At 42.9% G+C, this 23,089-nt stretch overlaps 3 protein-coding genes across 4 annotated transcripts; all 3 read right to left on the bottom strand.

Moving 5' to 3' along the window:
• Window positions 1–2,546: 2,546 nt before the first annotated feature.
• cpn1 (carboxypeptidase N, polypeptide 1) lies at window positions 2,547–12,822 on the bottom strand. The gene is made up of 9 exons (XM_084669448.1): window positions 12,417–12,822; window positions 9,642–9,838; window positions 8,724–8,879; window positions 6,325–6,501; window positions 6,005–6,116; window positions 4,867–5,006; window positions 4,073–4,172; window positions 3,561–3,679; window positions 2,547–3,459 (listed from the first exon to the last, which is right to left on the bottom strand). Exons 1-9 carry the CDS (start codon window positions 12,649–12,651, stop codon window positions 3,343–3,345), a joined length of 1,353 nt encoding a protein of 450 aa, XP_084525574.1. The 5' UTR covers window positions 12,652–12,822; the 3' UTR covers window positions 2,547–3,342.
• An 888-nt stretch (window positions 12,823–13,710) lies between these two features.
• Window positions 13,711–17,516, bottom strand: LOC146259938 (uncharacterized). Of its 2 annotated transcripts, XM_084669449.1 has the most exons (8): window positions 17,401–17,488; window positions 17,220–17,249; window positions 16,451–16,511; window positions 16,139–16,339; window positions 15,797–15,832; window positions 15,599–15,631; window positions 15,016–15,087; window positions 13,711–14,700 (listed from the first exon to the last, which is right to left on the bottom strand). In XM_084669449.1, the coding sequence occupies exons 3-8, from the start codon at window positions 16,509–16,511 to the stop codon at window positions 14,651–14,653; spliced, it is 453 nt and encodes a 150-aa protein (XP_084525575.1). In that variant the 5' UTR covers window positions 17,220–17,249; window positions 17,401–17,488; the 3' UTR covers window positions 13,711–14,650. The 2 variants fall into 2 exon arrangements, with proteins under 2 accessions (XP_084525575.1, XP_084525576.1); XM_084669450.1 differs by lacking the exon at window positions 17,220–17,249 and having other exon boundaries at window positions 17,401–17,516.
• Window positions 17,517–17,797: 281 nt separating this feature from the next.
• Window positions 17,798–22,975, bottom strand: LOC146259939 (FERM domain-containing protein 6-like). Its single transcript, XM_084670770.1, has 13 exons — window positions 22,904–22,975; window positions 22,633–22,723; window positions 22,069–22,142; window positions 21,589–21,647; window positions 21,163–21,430; window positions 20,796–20,951; window positions 20,328–20,393; window positions 20,129–20,197; window positions 19,583–19,748; window positions 19,307–19,459; window positions 18,741–18,926; window positions 18,324–18,346; window positions 17,798–18,139 (listed from the first exon to the last, which is right to left on the bottom strand). Exons 1-13 carry the CDS (start codon window positions 22,973–22,975, stop codon window positions 18,104–18,106), a joined length of 1,419 nt encoding a protein of 472 aa, XP_084526896.1. The 3' UTR covers window positions 17,798–18,103.
• Window positions 22,976–23,089: the final 114 nt, after the last annotated feature.

Here is a 23,089-nt window from a genome sequence, read left to right on the forward strand (position 1 = left end):
TCCTTTTTTTCCAACGGGACCCCAGGGTTGCCTTCATAATGCCTGAATGAAAATACTTTGTTGGCTTGTGGAGTTGGCTTGTGGAGACGTTCAACAATAGCGTTTGGTATTGGTACCAATAAACCATGATGTATTTATTTTGATAACCCTGGTCACTACTCTACCTTCACTGTTCTCAGTCATGTTTAGAAACCTTGTTACAACTAGATACAAACTTAAAAACATGCATAATGGACAGTGTCAAATAGTGCTATTAGGCCCTGGTCTATTTAACTCCAAGTTCATGTAATTGTTTAGAATGATTTGAAATGTGTAATTTTAGGCTGGGAACTGGGTTATTTGAGAAAAATCTTTCATACTCTGTTGATATCTTTGTTGGACAAATTGATTATAGACACAGGGCAGATTTCCTTTCAATCCACCCATTTTGCCTTCAACATTGTTCACTCCCACGGACACAGGTCAGCACATGTTGTGACCGTCCACCCCACCCTGTTTTCGGTCCAAATACAAAATGAGTGAGTCTGAACAGTTTGAAACTAGCATCCAGCAATAACTGAAATTACGGCACTTGCTTGAACCTTGTTATAACAATCTGTTTCTAATCATGATGATCATCTATCATACTGTGTGTGTGTGTGTGTGTGTGTGTGCGTGTGTGTGTGTGCGTCTGTGTGTGTGTGTGTGTGTGTGTGTGTGTGTGTGTGTGTGTGTGTGTGTGTGTGTGTGTGTGTGTGTGTGTGTGTGTGTGTGTGGGTGTGGGTGTGTGTTTGAGTGCATATAGGGAAAAAACCACCATTGCTGCTTTAGTGGCGTATATGTTTTCTGTTTGATGAACTCTCGATTGTTCAGTTCTGTCAGACTCAGTCAGATTTCTGCAGTCTCACATTCAAAGTTCTACTTACTTAACCATCAAAAAAGGAATGTTCATGCAGATGGAATATTCTCTATCTGAGAGACTGAAAATATTTCTGGCACTGTATCTCTGCCGTCTCAATTTAAAAGAATCTCTTCCACAGGGGGGTATTTCTACATGATTGCAGCCTTAACTTAGGTTTAAAGACATTGCAAGCTTACAATTTGACCTATTCTCTAAAGTTGATGTGATGGTAAAAATGACTATATTTGAGATAAAGACTGTGTGTGAGTTGGTGTGAACTGTACATATATATGCTGTGTCTGCAGTAATTATAGTTTCCTTTTGTCCACCAAACAATTGGAGGAAGTCAGTGAAGGTCTATCTAGAAAAGTGTTGTCAGAGAAAATGAGAAGAGTGGAGCTTGACTTTACTTTAAGTTCAGGGAAGCTCCTTATGGTGTCAGTAATTTGAAATGACCAGTTGTCCATAATATGATATACATATAGAAAACATGCTCTAATTTACATTATACATCACTGAGGCAAATTAGTCATGAAACATTCCTAACATCATGCCATCATATTTATCGTCCTTGCACATTACTTTTTGACACAGGTAAACCCTTATTTTTTGGACTGACACTGCTCTCCATCGATGCTATGTGGCCCTGTGTAGTAGTTTACTGTAAATGCTGACTCCACTAGAGTGGAATACGTTCTGCAGGGGAGGCCTGGCATCAAACTGGCACTGTGTGGGCCCCATTGACGCGTCTGGGGACAGTCATTTGACAACACACTCACAAACCAGCTGGCATACAAACACACACGCACATTTGTTTTCAATTGTTCGCTCGCCCACATGCACACACGAACCCTACTGTGCACACATGCTGTCATGCACATGCACACGTTCACAGCAAATATCTTTGAGAAAACACCAGAGTGAAGAGACTATAGAGCAGTCACACTGTGGTCATCATACAGTGGTGTATTCACTGAGAAAAGGCCATGTGGGTCTTTTGTTATCATCATTCATTTTGTCTGGCCAGCGGTTACGCTCTCTGTTTGAAAAGAATACATTGTGTGTCATGATGCCAGTGGTTGACTTATCAGAGGAGATTTACAGTATGAGTAGGAAGTAATGGATGTTTATTGGTCATCACATACAGTCATTTACGAACAAGCTACTTTGAATGACTTATATTCATAAATATGGGCTGAAAACAATCCCCCGCTATCTTTGTCTATACTTGTCTATACCAGTGGAGTTTTACCTCACAGTCACAAGTTGAGTCTGCCCACTCAAGTACGTTTTTCCTCTTTCCTGTTTGTCAGAGTGGGCTATTGTTGAACTGTGTTTGGAAGCTGGTGGTCAAAAAACAAGTGGAAAGTTCTCTTTCAAAAGCGCAGACTGGAGCCCCTGTTTCATTCCAATGTATAGCCCGGTGGAATTGTTTATAGAACATGGGCCATCTGTAAGGAACATGAGCACATTTCTAATGGATACTTGCGATGGAAGCATGAAGGGTCATTGAAACAGCACCCGTTTTGAGTAGCTGTAAGTTGATTTAAATGGAGTGACAAACATAAATGATGACATTGTTATACCTTTGGATGTAACATAGGTGCAGGCTGGCACTGTACATTTAAGAAGGATGAATCTGGATGAACCGACACAGGAGTATCTGTACATTTTAAGATTAGACATTTTTATTTCACACCATGACCACCCTTTAGAGCAATCATTCTCAATGTCTTCTGATAAGGCTTGAACACACTGACACATCTGGTTCAGTCTTTTCCGTGAAGGGTCGAGGGAAGACACTTAATTATCAGTACTGTAGTGACACCTTGTGGTACAAAAGCCTGTTGATCAGAGACTTTGGCCTGGCCTCTATAACAAAAGGGATGTTGGATAACCGGACAGGATTAAATGTTAACTAGCTGAAATTCAAAAATGCATGTTTTATAGAAGTCATAGAAACTTTTATTTTTGCTTATCTTTTTAAAACCAAATACATCAATAACTCAGTGACAGTATTGATTTGTTGTAAAATACAAAACGCTGCATCTTTTTGTTGCATATCTAAGTGCAATTCCATGATTCATTTATAAAATGCCGGATTAAATAAATAAAAATACTGAACAGAGTTTATTGTCATTCTTTTTTTCCCATCAAATTACAGTCATAAGCAATTCAGTTTCCCTTGACCTTAAAATCATTCAAGACAGTACAGTAAAATTATACTAATACATAAATATATGAGGCTTACAAAATAACTACGTCATTACTGAATCCCTTATTATGTATCTATACAGACAACCAAGTTATAAAAGACACAAGTAATCATATCATACAAGTTGTTGTTCACTGTTTATTTGTACTATGTGCTTTTGTGGGAGTCTGTGTGCAGGCCCACCTGTTAGTCTTGATTCTAGCTGGTGGGGTGGCTGTGTTATAGTACTTCTGCAGTCCAAGATGTCTCATCTTGGGCCCAGATTCACAGGGATCTTAGGAGGAGAAGAGAGGTTTTTCTTGCCGTGGTTATTCTTGATGTTCAGGTTGTTGTCTTTCGGGGCCGTTTTCAGGTAAAAATGAAGCTGGAAATATAAACCAATGGAAATATATAGGTAGATATTCATCGAAAGAATTACCCAGCATGAATGTGCACACGCACACTTACACACACGGAGCCACGTACCTGTATTGCTTCGGCTGGGCCTACTGTGACCGTGCTGGTTGAGGGTAGGTATCCATTTGCATTCGCTGTGACAGTGTAGGTCCCTGGCAATAGAAGCCTGAAGTAGTCTCCATCCACACCTTCAAAACAGCATCAACAGATCACGTCATGTTAACACGCAAATTAGTATAGAGGGGAGATATTACCTACCTTCTTATCATACCATCCAAAACCAAGTTGCACTGGATTGTATGTTAGTATTTCTTATGTTACTGATCTGTCAGGAGAGGCTCCATTAAAGCGTGCTTCAAGTAACTCACCACTAGAGAGAACTCTAACTCAATGTGTTTTACATGCCCTGACAAACTCATCATTCCCGCTACCTTAATACCCTAAAACTCAAATAAGTGTCAAGGAAATGTACATGTCCGATGTACATGAAACGTGTGACACAGAAAAAAACTGATTTTGAAATTGAAAGTAACTGGACAATGGGAATATCTGGTGACATCAAGCCCTGGCCCTCTCATTACCACTGGTCACGTCGTGGTTGATGCCAGCCACTGAGATCTCAGCGCTGGCGATGGGGTTGTTGTTGTCATCATACACAATGCCTTTGATCCCATGGTGCACCTGGAGGAGAGGTAAAGGACAGGTTAGGGTACAGGGTTGTTACCAGGCAACACTGATCTGGTAGTAACTGGGCAACACAAGTAGCTTTTATACGACGACTTGTGGATGTGTTGTTCAGATTTAAGGACTGAGTGTTCTTTGTCGAAAAAATGATGTGTACTTCATTCAAACAGCACAATTGGAGTCAAATAACGTATCTTCTGAGCCTGGTGCTGCTACTATGTTTCAGGAACACAATCCGTCATTGAAGGCACAAATCCTACAGGAATGTGTGTGTTTGTCTCTCTGTGTGTGTGTGTGTGTGTGTGTGTGTGTGTGTGTGTGTATAAGTGTTTGGAGGGGGTATTTGTGTGGGAATTGTTTGGGTTATTGGGAATGTTCTTGACTAGAATGATGTGTTGTGTAGGAATCAAAGACAAAGCAAGCAATGGCAATCTTTGAATGGTTTAGACAATGTGTTGACAAAGTAGCAAACCTGCCTCCTTCCTGCCGAGCAGGATCTCGACAGTGCGGCACCATAATATCAACCTCGGGACAGGAGAATGTTGCCAACGCACCAAGGTCCTCTCACAGTCATAACAAAGGATCTCTTCCCAGAGAACAATATCAGTGTTATCATGTCCTCTCACGGCCAGATGATTATTAACCTACACCCCTGGCATGTGAAGGGGCCTCTGGGCTGGAGACTTCTCACCTGCTCCAGGTAGGAGACCAGGGCCTCTCTGTTGCCCAGCCACTCCCTGGACAGGGCTGAGGCTGGGGGGAACTTGTCGCAGCTCAGCTCCAGCGTGATCTCAAAGCAGTTGGTGTAGAGGTAGTTAAAGTCCTGCATGCCTGCAGACAGACACATGTGGGTGAAAACCTGTCTGGTCTCACCAGGGGTCAGGATCTGATCCATGCTTTTTTCTGCAGTATCATGATGATGCTTTTCTGCTTAAATTGTTGTACAGATTTTGTAGTTGTGTGAAAATGACATCTGTCATCTAGACTTACTGTACTCCTACACATGAAAAAAACAAACATTGTCAGTCAAAGTAAATTGTATATACTGTAAATGTATAATATATTACAGGCTTCTTATAGGATAACAAGTAATGAACCACATTGTCATACTGTCTGCTGTTCCTTGCGTACATGTTTTCATCATATGGACTGTTTCCTGAAGACAGACATAACTACACTATAATAATGAAATAAAGGGTTGTTTGTGTTTGGAAGATTTGCTCAGTTGTGTTCAGCGTGGTACACGTTAGAACGAGAACATGTTACACATGCTCAGTACTGGTGAGAAGTTGAGGATGTAACACTAGCTGAGATGGCTCAACTGTGGCCTAGAAATGATTTGTTTGAGTAAATATGACACAAGCCCGTTAAATGAGGCTGTGGGCGTTTTTCACATCGTCCGATTCCAATGCTGGAGTAAACAGCACTGTAAGTACCATGCCGACTTAATGTAAAGTCAACAAAATCTTTTTCCAAAAGAATACTGGGGCTTGCCAGAAATGTCAGGAGTCGAGACGAGGTTAACTACTCAAGTAAAAGGTTGTTTTACATAATGAGAGTTTACATGAGTCTTTGACTAAATAACAAGTCTTCAAACCAGTTCAACACGAGAAACATAAAACACAATTTTTTTCTTCTTTACACGACTCAGTGGCACTGGCAGTTAGTAAAAAAGAAATGAGAACTTATCTCACCCCAATCAAACTCAACTTAAAAAACAGTTAGTCAAACTATGGTCTTGGCTGAACAGTTTGTGGTCTTGGCGGTCTCTTTTATGAGCTGGTGTTGTCCCAAGCCTGGAGACTGTGTTCCACAGGGAAACTGCTCACCTTTAGACAGGGAGTACCAGCTGGCCCCGTTAGTGATCCCCTCATCAAAGAAGTCCCCGCAGTTCCAGCCCTTGTGCATCCAACTGTGGGCGTACGAGTAGGTCCTGGCCAACTGTAAAGAAACACACATACCCACGCACATACACACTTTAGGATTTTGAACTTATAGACCAATAGGAAACAGCTGGGAGGAGCAGGACTACAAATCCCAATGTAACTGTACACATGGCAAACTTGAAGTTGAAGCTTGAACACGTACACATGTACAACAATGGCCTGGCATTCAGTCACTTCTAATCTTTCACATTTTCTGACAGTACCTTCTTGAAGACCTTGTCATCAGCGGAGGCAGAGTAGGTGGTCCTGCCCCTGATTCGGGGGTCCCGGGACTTATCAAAGGGGTAGTTAGCTACCACGGCCCCCCCATGCAGGTTAGCCGACAGGACAAAGTTATAGTTCTGCATCCATTTGATCACTGCAAGGGTCTCTGGCTCAACCTGGGAGAGGGAAGAAATGTGATGATGGATTACTTCAACAACAAGCAAACCTGCTTCAGCTGGAGGTGGAGGGGCGGTCCACAGACCATTCCACCTCTTTACAAGAGTCTACAGTCAACTCCAGTCTTATCAGTTCAGACCTACTATATCCCCAGTGTGTTACCGGCGTCATTAATTTGGTGTACTAGCAATGCTCTGCTAACTTGAGCCCCAATGAGATCTGAGACAGGTCTCCCACAGGAAGAATAATAAACGTATGTCTTGCTTTGTTGGTTCAATTCCAATCCAACTGGAGAGAAGGTTTTTATATTTGGGGGCACAGGTTGAAATGTTGACCTAGTCAACGTCTGTTTTTAGGCTGGCTGATATTTATTATCTGTTGATTGTAATATACGACCAGGCTCCCCTTTGGCCTATCCTGTCACCAGGATTAGTGTAACAGAGAACATGATGGTGCACGCCTATACGCAAGAACAAACAGGTGCCATTATGATTCAAATATATTTTATAGTGTTGTGATTTCCTTTTCTTTCACATCAACAAATAGACATCCCTTTTGAATTTAAAGCTTTTGAAATGACACTTCTTGCTAAGAACTACTGTTACGTGACCCAAAAGCAATGCAATGCAGTGTCCTTCCTGTGAGACACTGAGTAAATACTGTAAGCTATCCCAGGAACACGCAGTCTGTGGGTGGTAGCTTACAACTATTTCTTGAACAGACAGTCTGTTTGAAAATAACCTTGACTAAGAAAGGATGCCAAGAATGTCACCAGCCCTTGTCTGTCCATAGTGCAGTTGTTCATTTTTCTAAGAAACGTTTAAATGTAACCATATATTGATGCCCAGGAAGCATATATAACTGTGTCAGACAATTATACATAAAACATCCCTATAATATGAGTGTGAGTAATTGTGGCAGGCAGCGATTTTATGTTCTGTTTTTATTTAGTTATTCACTCGAATGTGCAGCAGTGGATGTCTGACAGTGTCCAAGCCCATTTTTCCAGGGACAAAACTGGCCTTATGTTAGCTTAAGAAGCATTAGGACCAACAGGCACCAAGCTCTCATAAGATCCAACAACATTCCTCTGTGAATCCCTGAAGTCTGGTAAGACCAAGGCTTCTTCACGCTTCACTTCCTTCAGATCTCAGGGGAGATCCCATCATTGTGCGCGGTGTAGATAACTACTGTTCGCTGACCTTTGCTATATAAAGCACCACTGCCCTACCAACAAATTCTTGGCAGAGCAGTGATCGCCACATGTCCATCATCCGAGGCCAAGAGGAAGTCTTTATAAGTGTGCTTTTTGTCCCGTGAAACCCTATCTCTTGTTAACAGGTGTGAAGGACATAGGTTTTTACTGTTCGCTTTCATGTGTACCATACAATTCAATCCATACTGCAAATACTTGACAAAAGGGATGTGTACTTTTGGGGGTGTACAGTATAGCTTCAATGCAGGTGGCCCTAGCAGGACCTGGATCCCTAAATCTCTGTGGCTCTTGCCATTGAGCTCTTGTGTAAACTATCGTATTGTGCCTGTTCTGGATTCTGGAGGTACTTGTGGCCCATGTTTGACCTCGTGTTAGAACAACACAGTTGGCTTGGAGATCTGTAACCCCACACTGGGAGACAAGCATAGCCCTCACCACCCACCCAGTCACAGTAACACACACGTGTGCAAGCTCACTCATATTAAGCCATGTGTACAAACACACACACACATGCACGTAGGCATATACATCACACAAACACACACACAGACACAGTACACATACATAGGCTTACCCATGTTATGTTATCAATTATCTGTGACAAGCTTATGTTTGGTCAATCATCCAATCATTCTGCCTCAAACTGCCCAAAACCGGATTTAGGGAGAAGGTAGCCCTCCTAAATACACCCCATCATCAACCACTCGGGTAACTTGACACAGATCATACATTATGTACGTCAACACAATCCAAGACAGCACTATAATGTATCCCAGACAGTCAGCATGTCTGTTATTGAGAACAGTAGAAAACACATAGCAACTGTCTCCCTCACATGCACACACTCCCCCATCATGCCATAACCCACAGTCACAGAAGCAGATATCTGTGGATAATATGAGTTTGTCTGGAGGGGTGTCTGAGTTGTGTGTGTGTGTGTGATGGAGTGTGAGTGTGTGTAGGTGTGTGTGTGGTTGAGTGTCTGGAAGCCCAGTAATAACCCACATGTTGTTCCCAGTTATCGGGCAGGGGCAGGTGGTGATTACGTCCGTTGGTCTTCTCGTAGTAGTACATGAGGGCGTTCAGGTCAGGAAAGTTCCGGTTCAGGTCCACATCCCTTGAGTTCCCTCTCCCCACCAGATAACCGTTGATCTCAGGACCCTGTGCACCAAAAGCAGACCAACGTGTCTAGTTATTACAGCTATGAACTGTAAAGTATGTCTTAACCTTAGTGGGACAGCACAGGCTAGTGTTTTAAACAATACTAATGCTAGAACCTAATTCAATATTGACTTCTACAATACATTTGTTTCTATTTGGAGTGATGTTTAAGTTGCTGCAGGGTGTTTGAAAAGTGTTTTGCTGACTTTCTGGTTGTTTATCTCGGGCTGTTGACATAACTTGAACGTTTTACACCAATTTGTGGTATGGGTTCACCACTTTGCAGTGTGTGTGTGTGTGTGTGTGTGTGTGTATGTGTGTGTGTGTGTTGTTTAGAAGAAAGGAGCAGCCACCACGTGTCCCTCTACATATACTGTAATTAGTCTCAAAGAGATGCTGTGTGTGTGAAGTGTGTGTGTGCAACCATGTGAGTGTGTTAGTCGTAGAGTATTGTGTTGTTTTTTGGCTCATGTAATTACCCTCTGGAGGATGCCAAGAATTCTTCTTGGGATTTGGTAGATGAGAGATGATAATAGACATGGAGAAAAACTGCTCTGTACACCTGTTTGTGTCTGTGTGTCTGTGTGCGTGTGTTTCTGAACGTGTGTCCGTTTCTGTGTGGGTCAATGCGTGTACGTATGTGTTTCTCTGTGTGTGTCTGTGTGTGTGCGCGAGTGTTTCTGTGTGTGTGTGTACGTGTGTGCTCATGCACGTCCCACCCTCCACAGGCCCGCTCCTGCAGTCTGCTCAGCATCAGCATACCTGCCTGGCTGCCACCTCGTACCCGTCTGGGTTCATGGAGGGCAGGATGTGGATCCGCGTGTCGTGGATCAGCCTCATGATCCGGTGGTTCCCGGCCCGGTACTCCTCACACAGGAACTGGGACAGCTGGATGAGCAGCTCGCGGCCCAGCACCTCGTTCCCGTGCATGTTCCCAACATACTTGAACTCCGGCTCCACTGGAAAAACATGAGTCAGGTGGCGAGCAATCAGAGAGGGAGAGGGGTCACGAGGGGTCAGAGAGGGTCATGTCCGCTTAAAATGCAGAGCAGGCAAAAACTGAAAACAAGTGACCCCCCTGTTCAAACACGGTGAACACACACACACACACACACTCTCTCTCTCTCTCTCTCTCTCTCTCTCTCTCTCTCTCTCTCTCTCACACACACACACACACACACACACACTCTCTCTCTCTCTCTCACACACACACACACACACACTCACACACACACACACACACTCTGAGGCTCATCAAGCAGTACTACAAAATGACAGCGTGGAAATGTTGTAGAGAGATCAAGCATTTCTTACAGTCCTAACTGACCCTCTGAGCTGCAAAACACATGCTGTTAAGCAAACACTTGTATCGAAAACAATTTGCAGTCTGGTAAGTGCATGAAGCCAAGTCAAAGTGAACGTGGTTTATTTGTCACATGCACTGAATAGCATAGTGTCATCAGGACAGTGACATTCTTGTGACGTGGAAAGCAAAATCTACGCAGTAGCATAAATAATGGAGGAAATTCAAGAAATGTCAATACATGGGGTATTTGTCGCATCAAGAGTAACACCCAAATTAAACCGATTAATAAAACACTGTAGCACAATCAAAAACTGATAAGGCTAATAGATTTATATAAATGACACAAGTGCTGATGATACCTACAAAGCAAATCACAACTAACAACAATACACAAGTAATTGGGGTGCCAGTAATTTGAGTAGATTATTTTGGTTAATTTCATCTGCTTGTCTTGGGGAATCCCTCACTGATTGGCTTAGCCACCTATCTAAACAGACTGTCTTGACAAATAGCTATTGAATTGCAGGCAGCTGAACACAGACTTACCACCAGCACTCCCTATGGGAACTCACCACCACCTCCACCACAGAAGTGCACCAAATCTTACAGACCCTGATAGGGAGTACATTTTCGATCCCTATAATCAATGGACACCCTGGGCATGGGCAGCTATTTTCAGGATCATTATCTAGAATGAGATCAACCCAGTGATACTTAATGACAGTTTTCCTGCAGCCAACCTTCCTCTAAAGACAATTGTTTTTCTTCAAAAATGTGTCTACCTCGGACTATATTTCCTACCTAGCCTAACCCTGCCCAGGAAACAGACCCTGAGTCTTTAATAAGCCCACAACTGGACTGACATCCAGCAGACAAAGTCAGCCTCCCAGGGGATCGGCTCGAGAATGACCACACTCAGCAACGCGTGACCAAATCAGCAAAATAAACTTCCTGTATTGGATTAACCAAGACAAGGGTCACCCAGCAATTCCTCCTGTCTATCCACACACTTCCTGTTTTTCGACTTCTCTTACCTTCGGCTGTGGAACACGCGCACATCCTTCCATTCTACTAAAGGAAGGCTCCACTTGGGGTGAAAAAATGCAAGCTCAGCCCTGGCCAAAAAATGATACCCAGAGGCGTGCTCTCAGATACTCATCTATCATATATCTAGCCATATTTTTTTTATAGGCATTATAAATTGCAATCAGTTTTTGAATTCTTTTAAAATATTTTTGCTGAAGAATGCTGAGTATGCTGTCCATACTTTGGGTTGTTCTGAGAGTATAGCTACCTCAATCATTTCTATGTAACCAGTTTATAATGTGACTGGTTTCCACATAAAAAGAAACTAAATACCATCAATCAGCAGTCATTTAAAGCACGCAGATCATCTAAAGAGCTCAACTAAATTCCATGATGTTGATTTAGTGGCTGTGCTGAGACTTGCAGAGGTTTCAGTGATTAACAGAACAAGATCTGTACAGAAACATTAGTCCAAATTCTCCTCTCCTGAACGTTTCACATGGGTCGACATGAATCAAACAGAACGTACAGAATCAGAAGCTGGTTTTTGAAATGAAATGCAGATGTTTCAAACGAGCTTCTCTCCTGTTGGCTCTTTCCTTTTCCCCCTGACAGTTACACATTACTGTGAAACCACTCGACACAGAAACACAGGGAGACTCTTTCCATTTGAAGTGCTAAATACTTTTACAAAAAGCTTTCTCTGTTGTTTTCCTAGTATGGGGGTTGGGGACACATCCATCAGTTTTCCAAGAAAAAGCTACAACTCAAACTGTGTTGCCATAATCAAATGACTGACACTGAATGAAATATTACACAACTATGCTAAAACAAAGACAGCCAAAAATGGAGTTACCGTTTCATCTCTCCAGGCTAATCCTCAACCCCCATATACAAAGCTTCCTTCTGGCTGCAAGGCTCTCTCTCTCTGCTCTTAAGACTACCTAGAAACACTCTGCTCTTCACATGCACAGTCAATAAGTGGATGGATGGATGCCACAAGAGGTGAAGAGCCCGGAGCCCATTCTGGGACACTAATGTTAAACAACGTCACTGTACCGCAATAAGACTGTGAATAAAGGAAACAATATACCTATCCCCCCCCCCCCCACACACACACACACACACACACACACACGTATCCATATATGACAACAATAAGAGGTATACTCACACTCCTAACCCTACGGTAAAGATGTACTCACATGCTTCGTGGACCCCGGGGTTGTCACTGAACTCCAGGACATAAAGGTGGCGTCCCTCAGTGCTGTGGCCGAGGCTGTAGATCCGGGTGATGTAGGGACACTCGCTCTGCACGGCAAACATCGCACGGACCATCTCCTCGTAGCTGTGATGCTGGAAACCAGAGGCCCCAGCCAGGGTGCTGGCCAGCCCCAGGAAGAGAGCCCCGAGCCAGGCTAAATGACACCCCTGCAGCATGGTCCCTGAACTAGAACACTGGACAGGGGAGAAGAGTGGAGCTGCCCTTACTGACTCCTCTCTCTCTCTCTCTCTCTCTCTCTCTCTGGCTTTCTCTCTCTCTCTCTGTCTTTCTCTCTCTCTCTCTGTTTGGCTGCCTCACTCTGTCTCTCGGTGTGCCTCTCTCTCTGTCTCTGGTTCCCTCTCACACACACACACTGCCTCCTCCCCCTGGAACTAGCTCCAAACACACACTGGGGAACAAGTAAGGACAGCCCCCTCTCGTTTTTATCTTTTGCTCCCTTACTCCCTCAGCAGCCTCTTGCATTTGGTCCATTGTCTACTACATGCTGTCTGCTTTACTGGTGTTAAATACACATTAAGAGTATTGTTTTACAATCGGTATGTTACAATCTGTTCTTCTATCACACACACTTTCTCTCCGTTTCACTTTTATCTCTGTCGTTCTCTCTCTCCCTCTCTTTCACTTGTTCATTTGTCTTTTCTCCCACTTTTTTTCATTCTTCTCTCTCCCTCCATTGCTTCTGCTAATCCTCTCTTGACAAATGTTGGGGTTCATATTGTCACTGGGTTTCAGGTTGTGGCTCTGCCAGCCAATTCGACAACAAACGACTACCAACATGAAATATGAAATGAAGTTGAGGAGACAAGAGATAAAGAAGGTAAATAAAGAGACAAAGAAAAGGGGGAGGGGGGTTTACATGTCCTGGTATCCCCCTCACCCCACCTCATGTATTAACCCCTGAGTAAATACAGAATTGTGTGCGGATGGGGGTTGTGCCTTTAATTCCACTTCTGGGAACGATACTGGTCCAAAGGTTCAGTTGGGGAGAGGGGATTTTTACCCAAAGAACTGCACACGGTGTATGCACACCACTTAAACAAGCAGCACACACACACACACAGACACACATGGACACACACACACATGGACACACTAGCAGCAGAAGTTGCTGTCAATCACCAAGGTCTGTAAAGCATGGGCTCTCTGTCAAACTGTTCAACATGCAGCAGGGAAGGAGGAACACACAGGAGGAGGAACTAGAAACAGGCGAGAGGTGAGAGAAATTAGATTTATTTTATATCTTTATATATTATACAATTTAATTAATTTAGTTAAATTAGTTAAACCGGTTTTGGGTCGCAGGGGCGCCCAAACTTCCCTTTAAAAAAAAGTTTATTTGCACAGAATTTGGGTAGATTAAGATACATGGTTAGTGTCTTAAATTCCAGTGTTGGTGAGTAAACAATTGAGAACGTTTATACAAGTACCAGGTGATGGGAAAATCGGACATTTTAGGTTATATTGCCATCTACTGTTCAATAAAGGTATTTCTTTAAAGATAAATTATAATCTTTGAAAATGTGCAACATAAAACTCCCATATGTGTACCATGGACCGTAAACATGTAATGAGATTTGTTCAAGGGGTTTCCTATGTGCTTATGTTAATCGCAATCAGTAGATCAGCTATTACTTTATCTTTATCTAATTACTTTACTATTATCTGTTCAATATGTTTGATTATCCATATGGGTTTCTACTGTGACCTACTTTGCTGTGAGGACAGTCACAGTATGATGTAGTCATCATAGTAACATACAGATACTTTGCCAGAGCTGATGTGTCTGAACTGGTCAGTTTCATGTGTTTGACTCTCCAATCTGCTAATTGCTATAGTCTCATCAATCCAGAACTCAAAAGAATAGCAACAGGGTTTTGTGAGAGCGTGACAAAATATTACGGGGGTGGTGGTGGAGCCAAGCACACAACATAGACTCAGGAACAGGGAGGTATGGTCCAGAAAGGTTTCATGACTGAGTATTTGTAGGGCAGTAGCAAGCAGATGGGACAGGCAGGATAGGCTAGGCCGGCACTTGGCAAGGCTGGTTGGCAGGCCGGCTGGTGATAGAAGATGAAACTATAATCCTTAGGATGAATGACTTGAAAGCCAGGGTTGATATACTGCAGGGCTGATGAGTTGATGGAAGACATGTCATCAATAGTACAATGCTACACCAACCAGCCCAAAAGCAATTATTTTGGTACCTGGAAAACAGAAAAAGGATTGAAGTACAGCATAGGATTTGGACTGTACAAGTTGTAGCATGCCACAGTGGATTACCAGAACCCGTCCTTCCCTTCTAAAATCAGCGCAGTTTCCATTCATTTGTTGTAAAAGCATAACTCACAAGCTGTCATTAAAACTGCTTTTGTTTGGGTCATTTGATGCGTACCTGTCATCGTATTAGTAATGATCTTAAGTACCATACGACACAAGAATTTGCTTATCAATCAAAATGATGAAAAATATTGATGAAAGTTTACTAGAACCTGACCGATGTCATGAAGCGCACTACTTACCAAACCAGTGATGTGCAGCAGCTGATGTGACTGCTTTAGTACTTCCTGTAGGATGATTTATTTCCTGGGGCCCTGAAACACATGAAACCACAAATCCAGGCTTAACAGCTGCATCACCCATTCATGGTCAATAATAGTTGATGAGCCAAATGATAGCCTTTTGTAAATGTTTCCTTTCCATATTAACAACCACTTGGTTGTTCCAAAAGTGAAAGGTTTTTGCTAAGTGACGGAATAAACAAACCAAGTGTGAAGGGGACAGGTAGTGAAGACGAAAACCACTTTAATTTATACTTAATTACTAGAGATCAAAACACGAGTACAAATGGAAACCTAATGCAATAAAGTAAATCGCAACCATGGATTTATGTGAGTCTGAGAGGTGAGTAACCATTTTTACGACTTTTCCTCACAAACCACTGTTTGACAGGGACTATACAAGGGTTGCAATGACAGTGTAACAACAACAACCACACTGAGAAATGTAATATGTGTATATTAAATATGTAGATATATATGTACAGTATATATTATATACACATATTTAATTTCTCATTGTCCAGAATATATTACTGATACATACCATCTTCAGAGAACTCCTTACTACAGCTAACGGCTAAAAGAAGATGTTACACAATTAATGTTGAGATTGTGGAATGTTCTTGAACTGACTTCTACACAAACACTCAACCATCAGATAACATATTAGATTCACATTTGACATTTAATTAATTTAGCATATTCTTTAATCCAAAGTGATTTCCAAATAAAGCTGTCTTACTTGATTGGTCTTTGGCGCACACTCCATATTCATCATCTAAGATAGGATGGAAAGACAGTTCATATAAACTTTCATTGTTCACATGTTTCTCAGTTGATGGACATCCTGTCATAGCCTACACGTAAATACATTCATATTTTAAATGCAACAGACACATCAAACAGGTTCTATTATGACATTCTGTTCCACTACTCTATCTCTATGATCAGAATATAGTCATCTGGGACACTATCAGTTTTGCTCGAAATGCACAGAACTTAATCACAATAAACACACTTAACTGGACTGTGCCAACATCATGAACTCAACCGTGCCAAAAGTAAATTAGAGAGAAAATCTTACCGACAAAGATGTATTCATCGCCCATCAGACATGTCAACTGCTGAGCTGAAGGCCACTTGAGGCATAGCTTCCCAGGTGTGCTGTGAACGTGGCACCCTCCAGGTGGTGTCCCAGACTCACAGAGGGGCTCATCTCCTCCCATCACACTGAAGCACACACACTGGGTTGTCATGTTGAATGTCTTCATTTTATATTGGCACCCTGTGAGGGACGTGGTCAGACACTGCATGAAATAAACCAAATGAAATACAAATGCCACTAAATGGCACTTGGTTAAAAGATTCTTTCACTAAATCTTACTTTAAGTCTTACCTTCACTACGTACTGGCACAAAATGGATAAAGAGCAATACCATCACTAAATCTTGGTTCATCTGAAGGAACACAATTATGCATGAAGATTACACGTACAGGCTGCAGACACAGAGTAGATAAGTACTGTTGAATTGTTCACTAGGATTAACATGGTCTACATTATCCATGCCCGAAGAATTTGGAGCGGACTGTGTGGAGTGGACAGTTTCCTTCACCATCAGCAAATGTTTCTGTAGGATTCTGTAGTCGTATAAAACAGCTTGCACAACACACAGCCCAAGGTGTTTTGGGGCATATTAAGATGATCGAGAATGAGATTGAGATGATGAATGTGTTTTTGTATGCTTACTAAGTGAATGACAATTGTAGGAGCCACATATATAAGCCAATGACTGATACTCCCCCTCCCCCCCCCCCCCACACAGTTGAAACGTTTTACCTCTCTCCACTGATATATTGCATAGCATTTTCTATGTTTCTAGCTTTATAGTTTTGTATCATTCACTGTCATTACATTGCCAGTGTCATTAAGTGTGATAAAGCAGGCAAGGTGTCAGCGTCTTTTGAATGAAAGCGCATGAGGTCTTTACTCGAAGTTCCGGAGCGGAGCGGCGCAGAGCGTCGGCTTCCAATTCATTTTCAATGAAACCGGGCGTTGACGCTCGTGTATGGCATTGTGGGAGCGTACGCGAGCGTCAACGCACGGTTTCATTGAAAATGAATTGGAAGACGACGCTCTGCTCCGCTCCGCTGTAGTGGACACTCACCGTAAGTTCGCGGCCAAATGCAGCTGCAAACTGATAAAGATATGTATGTGAAATACAAATACATTGTAAAGTTAGTTGAGCAAGACCAGCACGCATCCCACTACAGTACAATATGTGGGACGGGTTAGCAACCTATCTTTATGACTGGAATATATTTTTATTGGAAACAAAACAAACATACCGTTTCTTTCAAGATGCGCTTCTGCTGTTATATTGGTTTGACACTTGCCAAGTCTTATGTGACGTTCCCCTCACACGTTCCCCTTTCTGTGATTCAACACTGAAGTAGGCCTGAAGGTGGGAGGCAAGCAAGAGCAAACCTCCAATGCCTTTATAGGGTGGTTCCCTTACCCCTCCCCTAACCCTCTGCAGACATAATGTGTGATCCCTCCCACACGATTCTGAAGGTGAGGGTGAGTGTCTGTCATCCACCATGACAAAGGCAATATTTTATGGATGTTATTTAAGGCCATGATTAGGTTGGGACAATAACTTTAAAAGAGCATTAGCTACAATGACACATTAGTTTGACTGACACTGTCATAGTAAACACAACTTTTTATACACACTTTCATCTTTACAGATTCATAATGTACCTCTACCTTACATGGTATAAAGAATAACATAATTCAAAACTTGACTAGCATCCATTTATACCTGATGTGCCAAAGTGATACAACATGGTAAAGGTCGATTTAAATGCACACAATAAAACACTGATAGTTAACACTTACATTAAGTGTACAATGACTACGTATATCATTACCTAACAACATGTAGCCTACATGATGTAGGCCTACTTCAATATTACAATGTTAAAATTGAGTGGATAATATTGTGCATGCATTCAGTGCTGTGGGAAATTCCAGAAATGTTTTCTTCGGTCACAGACACACCTTCAATGCCTTCAACTTCAAAACCTGGGGCAGTTGGAGGAGGGGAGGGAGAGAAAGAAAGAAAAAAGAGAGAACAATTAAAAATAAAAATTGAGAGAGAGGAAGGGAGCACATGCATTTACAGTATTTAAACAAAGCCACATACAAAAACATTTATAAAAATAATGAAAAGGAAGTGGGTGGGGAGGAGAGACCTCATGACACCAACCTGTTTCATTTCCATAGCAACATCTGAAAGATAAACAGATTTGTGAGGTGCAGGACTGGAAGGTCTGTTACTAGTTTCAAGTATTTTGTTATCAGAAGCACAGAATTACACAATGTCAGACTGGTCACTGAAATTCTTGGGACAACACAACACAAAGCAATCTGGCACAACACAACATAACATAAGTACACAGAACATAGATTACATCTATGATAAGCTCAAATCTAATAACTTCCTAAATATACAAATTAATATACAATATACAATACAGTATACTAAACCTCTAATACACATGATAACCTATGCTAATCTTATAAACCTAACTAACCTAAAGAAAAGTGGGGTCTGAGGCGTGGGACAGTCGCCTACCGTGCAACACACACAAACTCACAAGATTGTGGTGTGAATAGGACTTACCTGCCCAATGAGATACTGGCATTACCAAAGGTCCATCCACAGAGACCTCTTCCGACTGTTCAGCCAACCACATCAGGTCAGCTGGGTCATTGACAGACACGCCCTCCGACTGTTCAGCCAACCACATCAGGTTATCCGGGTCATCGACAGAGACCTCCACTGGCTCGTCCACACACATCTCAATCTCTGGGGTCACGTACATTTTTCTGTTTACTCTCTAGATAATGTTACCATTCTTGGTTGATCCGTAATATTGGTACTTTCATGGATTCTAATCCCTATACATTGGTTATCAACCTATTTGTGGGAATGCAGGCTTAAACACATTTTCAACTGGGTGCTGATTGCGGTTTGTTCCCTTCATGTTAATCTCTCAATGATAACAGTCAGACGTTTGTTCTCATTAAACCACGGGAAACAAAGATTTTCAGACAGACAGGATCACAGCATAATGCTGATACAGACTGGTGGTGTTTGCATGCTTTATATGGTGCCAGATACTTGTGACCTTCTGCGGATCTTGAACACAGTTTATGGAGTCATGTTTGCTCGTGCACTTCTCTCACCTTTCAGAGAGATGTTCTCTATGTCTTCTGTCCACATCCTGGTCTGAACTACTTCACGGGACACAAGACATTGACTTCCTCTGCTGCCGTGACTTAACTGGTGGCTGAGGGCTGCTCTGCCACAGATGTAGGCCTCGTGATGAAGCGTACTTACTGGAAGCGAGGAAGCAAGCAGACAGAACATTTTTATTTGCCCACATTGCAACAGACTCATCGTCAAGACGAGTCAGTGAACATGAACAGAGTCCATTCAGAGATCGGCAGGCAGAACCTGACCATGGCTCTCCTCTAGCTTGCGTATGTGAGCGGCCGACGCCCTGGTGTTCATGTGGAGTCGATGTGAGTCACTCAAGTGCCTGAGCATGTGAACAGAGTGGAAGGCTGATGGGGTGTAGAACAGTAGCTCGGGAAACCCCACTGCTTGCAGCTCCAACCTGCGTCCCTGTGGGGAAATGAAGAGAACGGGTGGTATGTTTGGTGGGGGATTGTATTGATTTATTTAACTAAATATTGATTCAGACTCATTTTCTGTCAGAGAGGTTGTGCTCTCCACCTGTTGTTCTCTTCACTGTGGTAGAACTCAGTCTGACCGTTTGTGTGCCATAGCTTTAAAAAGTAGCAATGCATGTGCTGGCTCTTGCACAGGAAGGGACTTGTAGAAACTTAGAAATTGTGTCATTATTCCTACTGTCAGGTCTACAGCCCTGTCTCAAAATTTTGTATCATTTCAATCATGATGAGATTCAAGCAAATCCTTAAGTAATGAAGGAATCTAGTCTGATTAAACAGAAACCTGGTGTGTGTACATGATCTTTAACAAACCTTGAATGTGAATCTGTCTATATTTTTCCAGGAGAGCTCATGCAACAGAGTTTGGATTCCATCCACCTCCTTAGTGGCAACAAAACAGTAAAACAGGACATTTTTAATGGACCTTTGGCCTAGTATGTTCTACCCATGTTCATCTGTGCTGGGTGATTACTAGTGTTAATTGTTATGAATCATTGGAATATTACCCAACCTGGTAAATGAACATTCCTCTCAGTGAGACACCGAGCAGAATGCAGCACTTCCTCTTCTTTTTACTCTGTGCAGGGGAGAGAGGGGGAGAGGGAGAGAGAGAAAGAGAGAGAGAGAGAGAGAGAGAGAGAGGGGGGGGGGAGAGAGAAGGGGAGTGAGAGAAAGCGGGGAGAGAGAGGGGGTAGAGAGAGAAAGAGAGAGAGAGAGAGAGAGAGAGAGAGAGAGAGAGAGAGAGAGAGAGAGAGAGAGAGGAAGGCAGCGGGGCAAAGAAAAGATCCAGTTGCTTTCAGAAACCTGACCTGCAACTTGGCAGATATGAAACAAGTTGTCTGGCTCGGGTTTAGTTGGGTTTCATTTTAAAGTTAGTCAAGTTTGTTTGCACCACACACCATGGTGCGACTGCATGTGTTACTGGTCGGCCCTACACAGTTTCACTCAGTTGGCTGCCCCAGTGGGTTTGCACTCTGACCTGGCTCATCCTGTAGCAAATGACAGAGACATCCTGGAGTGCACTGGCCTCCTTGATAAAAAGGAGGGTGGCGTCATGTCTGGACAAGCCCCTCAGATCAGCGTGAAGGCCTGGAAGGTGCTGGAGTATGTATTCCCGCCCGCGGCGCTTTATTACCTTAACACATAAATACAAACGTGTGTGTGCACACTTAGCAAGCATACTGTGGGCAGACTGTGAGAACAATGTCAACAACCATATATGGCCATCTACCACCGTGTAGGTTAAGGCCTTACCACAGCAACTAAGGTTTGAATGCAGCCTTGAATGCATGTCACCCCCCCTCCCTCCTCTCTCGGCTGGCTTTTCTTGTCCCACTCACACATACCCATGGAGGAAAGAAATCCTCAGGAAGAAAGTAATGGCTGCATTCTTGTTCCTCTGTCAGCTGCACTCCTTCATCCTTAATGTCTCTTGCTCCTCTTTTCTGTCTTTCTTTGTCATCTCTCTCTTCCAGAGAGCTCACGTCCCCTACTTCCACCTGGAGAGCATAAGCTGCTAATCGGAAGATGGTATCTTCGTGTGCGATGCCTTGGTGCGATTGGAGGACCCTCTGTCTCAGGTCAGCGTAGTAAAGAGTCAGGGCTTTGCTGCTCCTTATTGATAACGATACGAGAATAATGAGGAGGTATCAGACATTAGATAAACAAACATTTGGTTTTTGTGTTCAAATGTCTAAAGGTTAGTACTAGGCACATTCCGATGTAAACCAGTGGAAAATAACACTGATTAGAACAGAAGTTGTGCAACTCACAAGATCATGCGACCACTCTCAACATAGTACTGTACTCTGAGGAAGAGCTGAACAGGATCCTGCACAGAAACAAGGGAATGAACGTATGGCATTTCAAGTTGGACATGTATTCATTTTTTTTACTTTAGAAACCATCATGGGACTGAGTGAGGTGAGAGAATGACTAAGGAATCTAGACTCAATAGGACATGAAGACAGCTGCTTTGATTAACATTTTTACAACAAGCAATGTAACGAGCAAGCAGGAAAAATATGTGTGTCAGTAAGAGGGGTGTACGTCAAGGTCTGGTGATGACAGAGACGTCTGCAGGCAAAACGGCTGCGTCGGCTGAACGAGGGCTTCTCTGGCGACAACAAATAAACCAGTACATGGCAGTGTGACACACCTGGGCCTGATCCGTCAAGCCTGGGTCACCTCGGCTTGCTTCTATGGTTCTCTAGGGCTTTTTTGATTTGTTAAATGTGGTAACTTGACCTCACCTTCAATTGCTTCCTTTCCTTTCGTAGATACTTAGCCAGCTTTTGTTCCAGATCCAAGAATAGGTGTTGACAGTCTGACAGGAAATTAACAGAGGAGCAAAGAATAGTGTGTGCTCAACATCTTAGAAATTAAAAACGTCTGTGTCCAAAACATCCATATTATAGTAACAAAAGTATATTTTGAATGTCTACCCATATGATGGGTAGACACTATAAAGCACTTCAGAGAGAACAATCATTTAAATCATGTTGGTGACCAAGGACATATAAATGTTCTGCTAAGTGGACTGGCTCTTCACTTAGCCCAGCCCCAGTTGTTTTTACTGTCTTCACCAATCTGTGCACCATCAGTCTACTGTTCCTCCTTCCCTCCCTGTGAGCATTCCAATCTAAATTGATTCACACTTCCTGTGTATTAACAGACACAGGAAGCCAAACACTGTTCTCTTGCACATAAAACCACATTTCTGTTGTGTTGGAGGGTTAGTTCTCTGGGCAAATGTGAAGCACTCTGCAACATACAAATACATTTTGATCAGTTGGCCAGCTCCCAACATACAGTACCATGAAGCACACTCAGTCCAAAGAAGTGTAGCTCCTTCACACCCAGCAGGTCAGACACACGGCTGAACACCTCCTGTCCTTTCGCTTTAACCTTAAAACACACACACACACACACACACACACACACAGGAGTTGCACATTAACATAGACTAGATCCATATCTTCTCACACACAATTCACACTTTTAAGCACACACACACACACTCTTTCAACTCCCTCTGTCACATGACATTCACACAAACCCAGCTTCCACATGAAGCATGCCACTCACCCCGACGGTGAAGTACAGCCGCTCTTTGCTAGGCAGGAGGACACACACCTCTCTGTGGTGACGGCCCCTCATCCTCTCCTCGCTTGCTCACAGTTCTTCTGTCTCCCCTCCTCTCCCTCCCGCTTTAATACATGTCAACACCCGCCCACCTCCTCTTACCTCCCAACACGTGTGGCGTGAACAGTG

This window comes from Hypomesus nipponensis, chromosome 13 (assembly GCF_054491055.1).
Source record: "Hypomesus nipponensis isolate SF chromosome 13, ASM5449105v1, whole genome shotgun sequence".
In the NCBI taxonomy this organism is placed as follows: domain Eukaryota; kingdom Metazoa; phylum Chordata; class Actinopteri; order Osmeriformes; family Osmeridae; genus Hypomesus; species Hypomesus nipponensis.

Excerpts from the sequence above, each read along its gene's own strand:
- LOC146259938 (XM_084669450.1), bottom strand. The coding sequence starts at position 16,511 with ATGAACCAAGATTTAGTGATGGTATTGCTCTTTATCCATTTTGTGCCA. Across the intron at positions 15,088-15,598 it reads TAAGGAGTTCTCTGAAGATG|GGCCCCAGGAAATAAATCAT; the intron begins GTATGTATCAGT and ends CATGTGTTTCAG. Across the intron at positions 14,701-15,015 it reads TGCTGCACATCACTGGTTTG|GTACCAAAATAATTGCTTTT; the intron begins GTAAGTAGTGCG and ends TCTGTTTTCCAG.
- cpn1 (XM_084669448.1), bottom strand. The coding sequence starts at position 12,651 with ATGCTGCAGGGGTGTCATTTAGCCTGGCTCGGGGCTCTCTTCCTGGGG. Across the intron at positions 3,680-4,072 it reads CAACCACGACGTGACCAGTG|GTGTGGATGGAGACTACTTC; the intron begins GTAATGAGAGGG and ends GCTGTTTTGAAG. Across the intron at positions 3,460-3,560 it reads GCCCAGCCGAAGCAATACAG|CTTCATTTTTACCTGAAAAC; the intron begins GTACGTGGCTCC and ends TTATATTTCCAG.
- LOC146259939 (XM_084670770.1), bottom strand. The coding sequence starts at position 22,975 with ATGAGGGGCCGTCACCACAGAGAGGTGTGTGTCCTCCTGCCTAGCAAA. Across the intron at positions 22,143-22,632 it reads TGGACTGAGTGTGCTTCATG|ACTGTCAACACCTATTCTTG; the intron begins GTACTGTATGTT and ends ATTTCCTGTCAG. Across the intron at positions 20,394-20,795 it reads TTTGCTACAGGATGAGCCAG|AGTAAAAAGAAGAGGAAGTG; the intron begins GTCAGAGTGCAA and ends TCCCCTGCACAG.